The sequence below is a fragment of the Myotis davidii genome, unplaced genomic scaffold (assembly GCF_000327345.1).
Source record: "Myotis davidii unplaced genomic scaffold, ASM32734v1 scaffold192, whole genome shotgun sequence".
Lineage (NCBI taxonomy): Eukaryota > Metazoa > Chordata > Mammalia > Chiroptera > Vespertilionidae > Myotis > Myotis davidii.
In genome coordinates this window covers 130,737-142,535 of record NW_006284346.1, presented here as the reverse complement: position 1 = coordinate 142,535, position 11,799 = coordinate 130,737, and the positions used below count along the sequence as shown (strand labels likewise).

The window sequence follows — 11,799 nt, the reverse complement described above, 5'->3', positions numbered from 1 at the left end:
ATGTTTCTATCTTTCTCACCCTCTTCCTTTCTCTCTGAAATCAATAAAAATATATCTTTAAAAAGTGAGACAGGAATTCCTGTATAATGAGTGCCTGGCAGGGTGTGTTAGGAGATCAGTGCTATAAACATCCAGCAGGATGGGGGGATGGTAGAGGGGATGATCATCTTCAGTGCAGGGGTGGAGGGTCCTGGCTTTTCTGTTTGGGGCCATGGGGGCTGAAAATAAAATCTGTTTAATTACATATTTAATTCTTTACCAGCAATGTTTTACTTTTTCCAATTCTTGAAATGTTTTTTTTCCTCATTATATTCAGTACAAGAAATACCAATATCTATGGACGAGTAGAAATTATTATATACCGTTATGGAAATACAGTGAGTGGCCAGATTATTATGACCACCTGACATTTGTAGGCAAATTAGCTGTAATTTCACACTGAAGTTGCTAGAGGGCCAGACCATTATAAATAGGAAAGCAGGTTGTTTACCACGACAGAAGTGATTTTTTTCTGAAGATATGGGTAAACAACATGATTTAACAGCCTTTGAACATGGGAGATTAGTTGGTGCTCGTAGCCATGGAGCAAGTATCAGCAAAACAGCCTAAGGCCTATTTGAACATCTTTGCTGTCTGCAGTTACCAAGAATATATATATATAGACATCATTCGAGCACAGCAGCATATATTGAAAACCCCAAGCATAGGCTACCTACAATATAATTAAGGATGTAGGGCAGTTTTTCTTCTGCAAAATGGTGTAAATAATTTTGCATGTGTAGAGAGACTTTTCAGAGGTCCAACTTACAAATATAACAAACACTAAGAGATGTTTATTCCCTTTTTTCTTTATAATCTATCAGGTTATAAATGATGAAATGTCAACCTCAAAGTCAAGTGAAATGAACAATGCAAATTTTATCTTTTTTTAAAGGTGTAGTCTTAGGAGTTTGGCAAACGTATGTAGCCAGACATACGCTTCCGTTGTCGTCATTGTTGACTAGCCCTCTGCCGCCTGGTGTGTCACAGCTTATCCATTCATCAGTTAATGAGCATCTGGGTGGAGCCTCTGTTAATCTATAGGTTTCCCTTCCCGTTTCTTTATGCCCCTTGCAATGTATCTGTTGAAGAAAGCAATCCTTTGGGTTTATGAGGTCTCTGCCTCTTGGGTATTGAGAGTCGCATCCTGCGTGGTGTAGTTCAGCACGCTCCTCTGTCTCTTGGCTTTCCTGTAGCTAGACCTAAACACGTGCTGTGATTCTGGGTTGACGTTTCATAGGTGGTGGTACATGTTTCCATCAGGACACCCATATGGCAGGCTGCCTCTTTTCAAGATAATAGCAACCACTGATGGTCAGTGCCTAGAGCCAGTCATTCATCAGAGTTCTAACATGGTGGCTCCTTATTCCATTATTCTGTCATTTATTACTGGATCTAGAGGCCTGTGCACCAAATTTGTGCACCAGTGGTATCCCTCAGCCTGGCCTGCCGGATCAGGCTGAAACCCACTCTCAGATATCCCCTGAGGAGTCCTGGATTACAAGAGGGTGCAGGCCAGGCCAGGGGATCCCCACCAGTGCACAATTGGGGCTGGGGAGGGATGTGGGAGGTTGGCCAGCCAGGGAGGAACTGCAGGAGGGCTCTAGGGCATGTCCGACCTGTCTTGCTCAGTCCCAATCGGCCGGACCCCAGCAACAAGCTAACCTACCAGTCAGAGAGTCTGCCCCTGGTGATCAGTGCCCATCATAGCTACTGGTCAACTGTCTTCCCCCTGGTGGTCAGTGCATGTCATTGCGAATGGTTGAGTGGCCTTAGCATATCATTAGCATATTACGCTTTGATTGGTTGAACAGCCAACCAGACAATCAGACACTTAGCATATTAGGCTTTTATTATATAGGATAGTTGCACAAAGAGAAATCCACCTCACCTATCATTTGGTGATCCAGTGGTAAGGAATAAGATTTTGAGAAGGTAAATCTAAACTGAAAACTCAGCCAAACCACCAGGATGCTCCCTGGCCAACACTGACATGCAGGCACATTATCAGGAAATGTGCTGAGTTTCCTACCTTCCACAGGGCTCCCCAGCAACTGTGGTGTCTTCTCTCCCTCTTAGAATTCCAGTGCTGACCATCGAGTCCGGCTGGACCTGGGCCTCTGGGACAAATTCAGCGAACTGGCCACCAAGTGCATTATCAAGATTGTGGAGTTTGCTAAACGCCTGCCAGGCTTCACCAGCTTGACCATCGCAGACCAGATCACCCTGCTGAAGGCCGCCTGCCTGGACATCCTGGTAGGTGCCCTTCTGACCTGTTAGTAAAGGGTTTGGGGCGGGCGGAATCGGGGACTGAGAGGCTGTGAAGACCTTCAGAGGCTCCAGTGCCCCGACCTCTCTTCCTGCCTCCTCCTTGGCACCCAGTCCCTCCTCCCAGCCTGCACCTCCGTTCAGCCGCCAAAGGCTCAGAGAGCCCCTGGAGTTGGAAAGAACCTTCCAACCCTCTCTACATGGTGGGGGAACCCCCTCCACATGACCTTGGGAACAGGTCCAGCCAGACTTGGTCACGGACCTCCAGCGACAGCTTGTTCCCCCTCAACCCTTCCCATCTACAGCCCTGTAGGTCTTTGAAAGGCTAAACCACTGGAGGTGGCCCATAGCAGCCTTGTCCCATCCCCTGATCTCACACCATTGCCATTGGTGGCCTTGGGAAATCTTTTTATTCCACGGATCGCAGTTTCCCCAACTGTGCACAGGGGATCCCTGATGCCCTTCCACTTCCTGCTGTTCTCACACTGTGACTTCTACGGCCCTACATGGGTGAGGGCGCTGTCACACCTTGTCCTCTGCAGGTCTCTGCTGGCTGGATGCCCACTCTCTCCCTGGTGGGGGCTCCAGGGGTGGGCGATCGGTTCTGTCTAAGGCAGTTTTCTTGGACGGAGAAGCAGCTCCCATTAGTGGTGGCAGGGGCGTGTCCTGCCTGGGAGACTGTATGCTGACAGGCCTCCAGGGACACGGATGGGAGGCTGGCCCCGGGGAGGCATCCCAGAAAATAGGGAAGAGACAGTCAGCTTTTGAGGTATTTAAAAAGTGTAGATTTTTCTTTTCATTACATCTTTCATAGCTTTGGGTACAAACAGTTCTGCAAAGCAAACAGTTACTCACTGTAAGTAAACACACACACAGTCCTGCTCAGGGGGAGAGAGGATCCTGGAAGGGCAGTCTTGTAGGAAGCTTGAATGTTTATGTGTCTTTCTGTTTGCAAGTTGGATCTGGAGGAGTGGTAATGATTACTCAGTAGCCTACAGGCTCCAGGGATCCTGAGAGTATATGTGACATTTTTCTATTCTCATAAAATTAGAGGGTTTGAGATGAACCTAAGAATGTTAAAAAAACACACACACACACGAAACATCAGAGCAACATCGATCTGTCACATACCCACACCCTGAAGAGTTTGCAAAGCTCAGCTCATTTGCACCTCACACAACTCAGCCTAGGAACAGAGATTCTGCCCATTTTACAGATAAGGAGCTGGAGGCTAGGTGAGTCACCCAACCCCGGTGAGTGCTGGAGCCCAAACTCAAGCCTCAAATCTTTGGACTCCGAAGCCCTGAAAAGTACAGACATGAGAAGATCAGATGCATAAGCAGGGCGTGATGTGGGAGGCGTGGGCCATGTGAAGAGAACTAGCTAGACCACCAGAGATTACAAGAGGCGACTGGGCAAATCAGTAATGATGTTAATAATTATCTAGTAGAATAATGACCTTATGAATGCTTGGCTCACAAGTGCTTCAAATGTAGCACTCAGTAGAATTTCCCCTAAGCCTCAGAACACCCCCAATATATTAGTGGAGACTGGGTGATTGCCACACGATTAGAGAGAGGTGCCCAGAGGCCTAGGACGGCTGGGTGATGGGTGAGGTGACACACAGCCAGTCAGGGTCTGCGCCAGGGAAGGCTGTGGGATTCTGAGGCCCCTGCATCACATGGCCACCCGGTGGGCCCAGAGCCTTCCTGATGCTCGGGCTGACTTTGGCTCTCTCGCTGCTCATTTCTTAGTTCTGTGCTTGTCTAGCTGCCAGGTGGTGACAGTCTGAGAGTCCCTCGAATTTGTAGCAAAGGCAGTTAATCCCGAGATCCTGAGAATGCACAGCTTCAAAGAGCTTCCATTGGCTGAGAATGTCAACTGGCTGAGCTGTTTAGAAGCATTTTCTCATCCACGCCATTGATGAATGGATAGAGTGAGGCAGACAGACTAAAAGGACAGACAGGCAGGGGCTGAAGTGATTCTCAGCCCCCGAAGGGAGAGGTGAGGTGGTACCACTAGCCGGGACCTAGTGCCACCCCTTCTCAGCCACCAGGGCGTTGCCCTGTGTGGTTTGTCCTGATGGTCGCCTGCCTGCGGGCTGGTGCTGTGCTGGGAACGCGCTCTCCGTTGCACTTAAGATCTATTGCACTGTAGCTAGATGTGTTTCCTGGTGATGTCTATACTCTGGGCTGTTGGCTCAGTGAGGGCAGGGCCACAGGGGGTTTGTCACCTGGCAGAATCCCAGGCACACACGAGGCATTCGCTGGATATTTGTGAGTGGATGGATGGATGGGTGCGTGGGCAAATGAATTGAAGAGCAAAACTGGAATTTCAGGATACTGGCTGCCGTCCGAGGATGGCATCTGTGGAAGCCTCCAGTGTGGGGTCTTTCCCTGTGGGACACGGGGCTTCCCTGGGACCTGCCACCCGCTGCCCTCACTCCCGCAGGGAAAACATTCCCACACCAGTCACAGCCGCACCTTGCTTCTGGTGACGCAAAAGTGACTGCCCTGCCTGCCATCCATCCATGATTTGTGGTCCTGGGGTCCCGGGGACCTGTGACTGTGCTGCCACCCAGGGCGGTTCCCACAGGGCCCTGACCCTCAGCAGAGACAGGCCCCCACCCCAGCCTGGGAGGAGCGAGCTCCGGACTGGGGCCCCGCAGCCTGTGTTCAGGCCTCAGCATCGCCTCTGGCCGCTGGGCCATCATGAGGAGGCCCTGTGTCTGAGTCCCAGCTTTCTCAGCTGCGGTGTGGAGCCGCTGCCCAGAGGTCACCGTCACCAGAAGTCACTGTGAGGCAGGCAGTGCAGTGGCTAAGAGGGTGGGCCTGGCGCCAGACACCTGGGGCTCCAATCCCAGCTCTGCCACTGGGAGCTGTGAATTTCAGGAAGCGGTGTGACTACTCTAAGCCTCAGTTATGTCTTCAGTGAAATGGGTATAATAGTAACTCGTCCTCAATAAGGCTGTGGGACAGTTGGTTGGGTTAATGCATGTGAAGCATTCAGTACCTGGCACAGGCAAACTACTCCTTTAAATTAACTGCTGTATCAATATTGGGTTAGCCTAGATCAGTGGTTGGCAAACTGTAGCTCGCGAGCCACATGCAGCTCTTTGGCCCTTTGAGTGTGGCTCTTCCACAAAATACTGACTTCTGCGCATGGGCCACAAAGTTTCAATCGCACTGTACGTGCGCACCTGCACATGGTATTTTGTGGAAGAGCCACAGTCAAGGGGCCAAAGAGCCGCATATGGCTCGTGAGCCGCAGTTTGCTGATCACTGGCCTAGATTGTCCTTGTGAGCTGTACTGAACTGCCACACACACACACATACACACACAGACACACACAGACACACATGACCTGTGTGCTCCTCATCGATATGGAAGCCACGAGCCACCTGTGGCTGCTGAGCATCGGAAGTGCTGTAATGGTAAAAATACACGCTTGATTTCAAAGACTTCTTGTTTACACATGTACAGTATCTCTTTAATGGTTTTTATATTCATTATGCATGGAAACCAAAATATTTTGGATCTAAGTCAGTTAAATAAAATATACTATTCCACTTATTCCCACATAATCCTCTTCACATTTTCAAAGATATGGAGTGCTGGTCTGGAAGCAGGAACCGTGGGCCGAGATCCTGCGCCTGCCCACATCCTTCCCGGGACTGGCGGGCTGGTGGCAGGTCCCACGGGGAAAAAATGTCATTCCCATGAGCTCACACAATAGGTACTGTGTGCTGCCAGGGGAGACGGCCGCGCACAGCTCGGGCTTATTGTTGTTATTATCACGATTTCGACATTCCCACAAGCACTGGAGGATAAACACTCAAATCAGATCCCGGTCTGCCCACCAGTTGCCAAACACAATTAGTGCAGAGACTGAACTGGGGGAGCAATCTGAGTGTTCTCCTGCCCCTACAAACTTAGACATCCCTGGATGCCCTCCTCCGGTGTTACAGGGTGGGAGAGATTCTGATGAGTTCCTTTATCTAACAAGTATTCAGTGGCCACCGGCTGTGTGGACGGCACTGCCCTATTTGCCAAAGAAATAGCAGGGAGCGAGGCGGCAGAGCAGTCTTTTGCTAAGAGCTCAGCTTCTCAGGCAGCTCAGAGAGGGGTGGTGCTGGGTGATGGTTCATGCTGTGGAATACTACACAGCACTGAAAAAGAACCACCACTACAGGCACTACCCTGGGGGTTCTCACAGATGCAATATGGAGTAATAGCCAGGGGAGAGAGAGAGAGAGAGAGAGAGAGAGAGAGAGAGAGAGAGAGAGAGACTGACTATACTGTGTGATTCCATTTTTCTAAAGTTCAAGAACAGGCCAATGTAATCTACAGGGAGAGACGTCAAAGTGATGGTTACTTTGAGGAAGGACGCTTGATCAGGAGGGAGCCTATAGGTGCTGGAACCATTTGTATTTTGATCTGGGTGGTGGTTACACAGGCGTGTACTTGGGGAAGATGCATTCAGCTACACGTGAGATGCGTGCGCAGCTCAAGGCAAGGATGCTGTCGTCGTTATCTATTGCTGCATAACTAGTTGCCACAAAACCTAGCCGCTTGAAACATGACTTGTCATCAGCACACACCGTCCCTGTGGGTGGGGACCTGGCCTAGCTGGAGGACTCTGGCTCGGTGCCTCTCATGAGGTTGCAGACGACATGGGCTGGGGCTGCATCGGCTGCAGGCTTGACGGGCTGGCGGGCCTGCTTCCAAAGTAGCTCATTGTGTTTGCCCAGCGAGTTAGTGCTGGTTAGCAACGTTAGGCCCTCTCCATGGGGCGGCTTGAGTGTCCTCATGACAGGTCAGCCAGCTTCCCCTGGAACTGGAGAGGGAAGAGAGGGAACAAGAAGGAAGCCAGGATGACCTTTATGACTTTGTCTCCAAAGTCACACCCATCACTGACCCGTATTCCTTCAGTAGAATGAAGGCACTGGGTCCAGGCCACACACAGGGGGAGGGGAATGAAGCTTCACTCTTTAAAAAGACTCGTGGCAATGGGTTTGTGGGCATATTTTATGATAGGAGGTCGTGGGCTTTAGGAAGCGGTGTTTGCTGTGCTCTGAGTAGGAGTCGGCCACGTGAAGATCAGGAGACAAGCATCAAAGGCAGAGCGAGCAGCAAGTGCTTTGCAGCAGCAACGAGTGGTTGGAGACTCAGAAAGGGGACCACTGTGACCAGACGTTAGTGGGCGGGGGAGGGGGGAGGGACAGAGGCCGTGGGGGCCGCAGGAAGAAGGTTGGATATTAGGGGTGTGAGATAACTACCTGCCATCGGAGGGAGGGACTTTCGCAGGGAAGGCGAAGTCTCCTCTGATGAACATTGTGAACAACATGCTGTGGCCACAGGGGCAGCGGTGGCTTGGATTGGTGGCCACAGGGAGCAGAAGAGAGGTGGATGAGTGCCCGGCTCTGCCTCTGGGATGTCAGATGCTCAGAGCCATCCTCCCAGAGAGGCAGCCCAGCAGTGTGCTCCCAGGAAACACCCAGAGCCATGGGAAAAGACTCGGTCCTCTTTGCAGACAGGAAGCGAGGGCCCTCTTGCCCGGAGGAGGACCAGCTTTGCCCAGCAGCCGCGGCTTTGCCAGCCTCCCCTGGGCTATTTCCCACCATTGCGTGGGGCTTGTGCGCTCCTCTTCCCAGCGGAGAGGCCCTCCTTTCAACAAAGGGTGTTGGAATCCTGGGGACGCACTGGTGTTTGCCACTATGACGAAATGAAGCTCCCCGTGCTGCCCAGGGCCCGGTGGGGGGCAGGGCTGAGGTGGAGGCCCCTGGTAAAGACGTTGGCATTCTTCCATCTCAGGCCGCGCACCTTCGGCTCTGGACGGCCCATTTGTACTTGGCTTTGGTTTGGACTTTCTAGGGAGAGAAGCAACTGGGCATCGTTTAAATGCTTCATCGGAATCCAAATACCTTTCAGCTTCTCAGGAGGAAAACCCTCCTGAGGAGGACAGTACGGAGGTGTTTGTGCCCTGCAGTTCGGACTTGGCTGCCTGAGGGAGCCATGACAGCTTGCAGATGTCTCAATCCTGGCCTGCCGTTCCTTTCCGACAAGCCCCGGTTCCTTTCCTTCTTGCAGGGACAGCGCTCACGCAGGCACACCTTGGCAGCGTGCTGAAGTGCAAAGACTCACTTAGTTCCCATTTGGTTCCAAACCAGACCGGTGTCTGCGGTTCTCAGCCCATAAATACTGAGCATCCTGACTTTGCCCAGCAGTTAGCACCCACAGGGCATGGGAACGCCGCCCGGGATTGTCTGTGTACAGAAGGAAGGCGTTCTGGTGGCACAGTGCAAGGAGCAGGCAACTCCGTGGCAGCAGGCGCCCTAGGGCCGTGGTCGGCAAACTGCGGCTCTTTGGCCCCTTGAGTGTGGCTCTTCCACAAAATACCACGTGTGGGTGCACATGTACAGTGCGATTGAAACTTCGTGGCCCATGCGCTGAAGTCGGTATTTTGTGGAAGAGCCACACTTAAGAGGCCAAAGAGCCGCATGTGGCTCGCAAGCTGCAGTTTGCCGACCACTGCCCTAGGGGGATCAGCAGGGCCGTTTATCAGGCAGGATTGGGAGACTGTGGCAGGGTGAGCCAGGCTTCCTGCCTATAGACATCCCACCCCTACATCCTGGCTTTCTTGAAACGCTGCCTCTTCTCCGTAAGTCTGCTCTGAGTTCGTCCTGGCTGCGTCGGAGCTTCCCTTCTGAACTCCCAGCTCCCTGCTGGTCCGTTCCTGCTCCTGAGTCATAGTTGTCTGTGGTACGCGGTGTCCGAGGCAGTGCAAGAGGGAGCCTAACCTGGGCTTGAATCTGACTCAGCCACATGTCAACTGGGTGACACTGGGCACATGGCTTACCACTTCTGAGCTTCAGTCCCTCATCTGCAATATGTAAATAATATTCACTTCACCGAGGCGTTTGCAAGATGTAATGTAGGGCATGTGTAACACTTGATGTGCACTCGGCATTTAATACATGGTAGATATTGCCCCCCCCCTTTTTTTTCTTTTTGGTAGGCTGTAAGCTCATTTAGAAAAAAAAAAAAGAATCTCTTTTTTTTTTTATCCCTAGCACCTGGCATAGTGCCTGGGACATAAGTAGGTCCTTGGTAAATGTTTATTTGACTCAAATAGATGACTTTTAGACAGATTTCTTGTGTCCTAGTTGTTATTCTCTAAAATGACTTCAGCCCGTGTTGTGACTCTTAAACTCTTTTAATGAAAGAGCTTGAGGAGACACTCAACAATAGAGAGGGGGCCGAGCACCTCCTGGGACGTGGGAGCACCTTGGAAATCCTCATGCTACCTCCCGCCTAGAGCTGACTGATGCTGTGCGGACAGGCTGGTGTTGACGATCCATCCAATCTAGGTGTGTTTTTTTTTCTTCCAGATTCTTAGAATTTGCACCAGGTATACCCCAGAACAAGACACCATGACTTTTTCCGATGGCCTTACCCTAAATCGAACTCAGATGCACAATGCTGGATTTGGTCCTCTGACTGACCTTGTGTTCACCTTTGCCAACCAGCTCCTGCCTTTGGAAATGGATGACACAGAAACAGGCCTTCTCAGTGCCATCTGCTTAATCTGTGGAGGTACCGACTACCTAGCAAACCCTCAGGGGATTCCAGGAACAACTTGCACTTGTAATTTATGGGGGAAACTTCATCTCCATTTTGGAGATATTTTACTTAGAAGAAGGCATGTGAATAAAGCCAGGCATGCATGCTTGGGGTTTATTGCATTTTTCCATATTGTTATAAATTAAGTTTGGGATCCTTCTGCTCTGAAATATCAAAATGCTATTTCTCCAATTGCCACAGGTATTTTTTTTTAAAGGTAGCATCACAGTATAAAACGAACTACCTGGGGACATTTTAATGATGTTCCCAGGGACTTGCGTGTGCTGTTTGCTAATTTAGTGGCCCGGAATCCAAGTCATTGGATTGGCCCCCTACCAGCCCTTAGAGGGCTGAGATAAAATAAGGCTTTCTTCTTTGTAGTGACCCCTATCAGCTCGCAGGAGGCCGAATCATAGTGGCTAAAAAGTAATGGCTTTAATTAGGGGACGACTTACCTTGCCTTCATAACCATCCGGCTCAAGGTTTGCTTTAATTCAGTTCAGTAGTGACACCTCCTGGTCATGAGAAGTAATGCTCTCCCTGGGATAAAAGCAAGCAGCCCTCAAAATGTGCCTTCCTCCAACAAGGGGGACAATCATTTTCAAGTATCACTGCCCAGAGCAGTTGCATATATCTTCAAAGTTGCACATGTGATTGAACCATCAAATTAATAAAGTCATAATGTAGTCGGAACAAGGAATGACGCTCTAGCCTGGAAAGTGTGAAACTTTCTGTCCCGCTACTAATTGTGTAAAACTTTATTTCCGGTATCTAGACCGCCAGGACCTTGAGGAACCAACAAAAGTAGATAAGCTACAAGAACCATTGCTGGAAGCCCTGAAAATTTATATAAGAAAGAGACGACCCAACAAGCCTCACATGTTCCCAAAGATCTTAATGAAAATCACAGATCTCCGCAGCATCAGTGCTAAAGGTATGTCCCCAGTCTGCACTGTCTATATGATGTGGATAAAGGTATGTCCCCAGTCTGCGCTGTCTATATGACGTGGGTAAAGGTATGTCCCCAGCCTGCGCTGTCTATATGACGTGGGTAAAGGTATGTCCCCAGTCTGCGCTGTCTATATGACGTGGGTAAAGGTATGTCCCCAGTCTGCGCTGTCTATATGACGTGGGTAAAGGTATGTCCCCAGTCTGCGCTGTCTATATGACGTGGGTAAAGGTATGTCCCCAGTCTGCGCTGTCTATATGACATGGAGCCTGCAGTCCTGAGCAGGTTGTATTGCTTTTCTAAACCCCCATGTTTTAATTCAGGATGTTTGGTAATAGCTGCCTTTTTGTTGGTTTTGTTTTAGCATGTACTTCTCATTGAAATCAAAAGGAATGAAATAGTACCCACCCTTACAAAGAAAAGAAAACCTGAAATTTTACCTTACTCAATCTTAGATGATGAGAGTTTTAAAATTCAGGTGACCAAAGATTAGAAAAACTGTTTTCAAGAGAATGGATATATAGCCGTGGCCAGTGTGGTTCACTTGGTTGGAGCGTTGTCTGATGCACTGAAGGGATGGTGGTTTGATTCTGGTCAGGGCACCTACCTAGGTTGTGTGTTTGATCCCCAGCCATAGTGCATATTGGAGGCAACTGACGGATGTTTCTCTGTCTCAATCCCTTCTTCTCTCTAGTCAGTAGAATATATCCTCGGGTGAGGATTTTAGAAAAAGAGAATGTACGATATGGCAAGCTTTTTAATGTTCTAGTTTTATGTATTTCACTCCAGCTTTCTACAATGCTCTGGTGTATGTAAATTTGACTCGTTTTACCTGAACATCCAAACCTCAAGAAAAATGAATAGTCCTTACGATCGTTGTTGGTGAAGTTTCTCTCCATCAGTGTAGCGATTGCTCTCTT

General features: G+C 49.8%; 1 protein-coding gene across 1 annotated transcript in view; it reads left to right on the top strand.

The window, feature by feature from the left end:
• The window catches only part of RARB (retinoic acid receptor beta), a 452,328-nt gene that overhangs the window by 438,222 nt on the left and 2,307 nt on the right, over nucleotides 1–11,799 (top strand). The window contains 3 exon segments of the mRNA XM_015570906.1: nucleotides 2,119–2,295; nucleotides 9,699–9,903; nucleotides 10,706–10,864. Coding sequence (XP_015426392.1) covers nucleotides 2,119–2,295; nucleotides 9,699–9,903; nucleotides 10,706–10,864 — 541 coding nt within the window.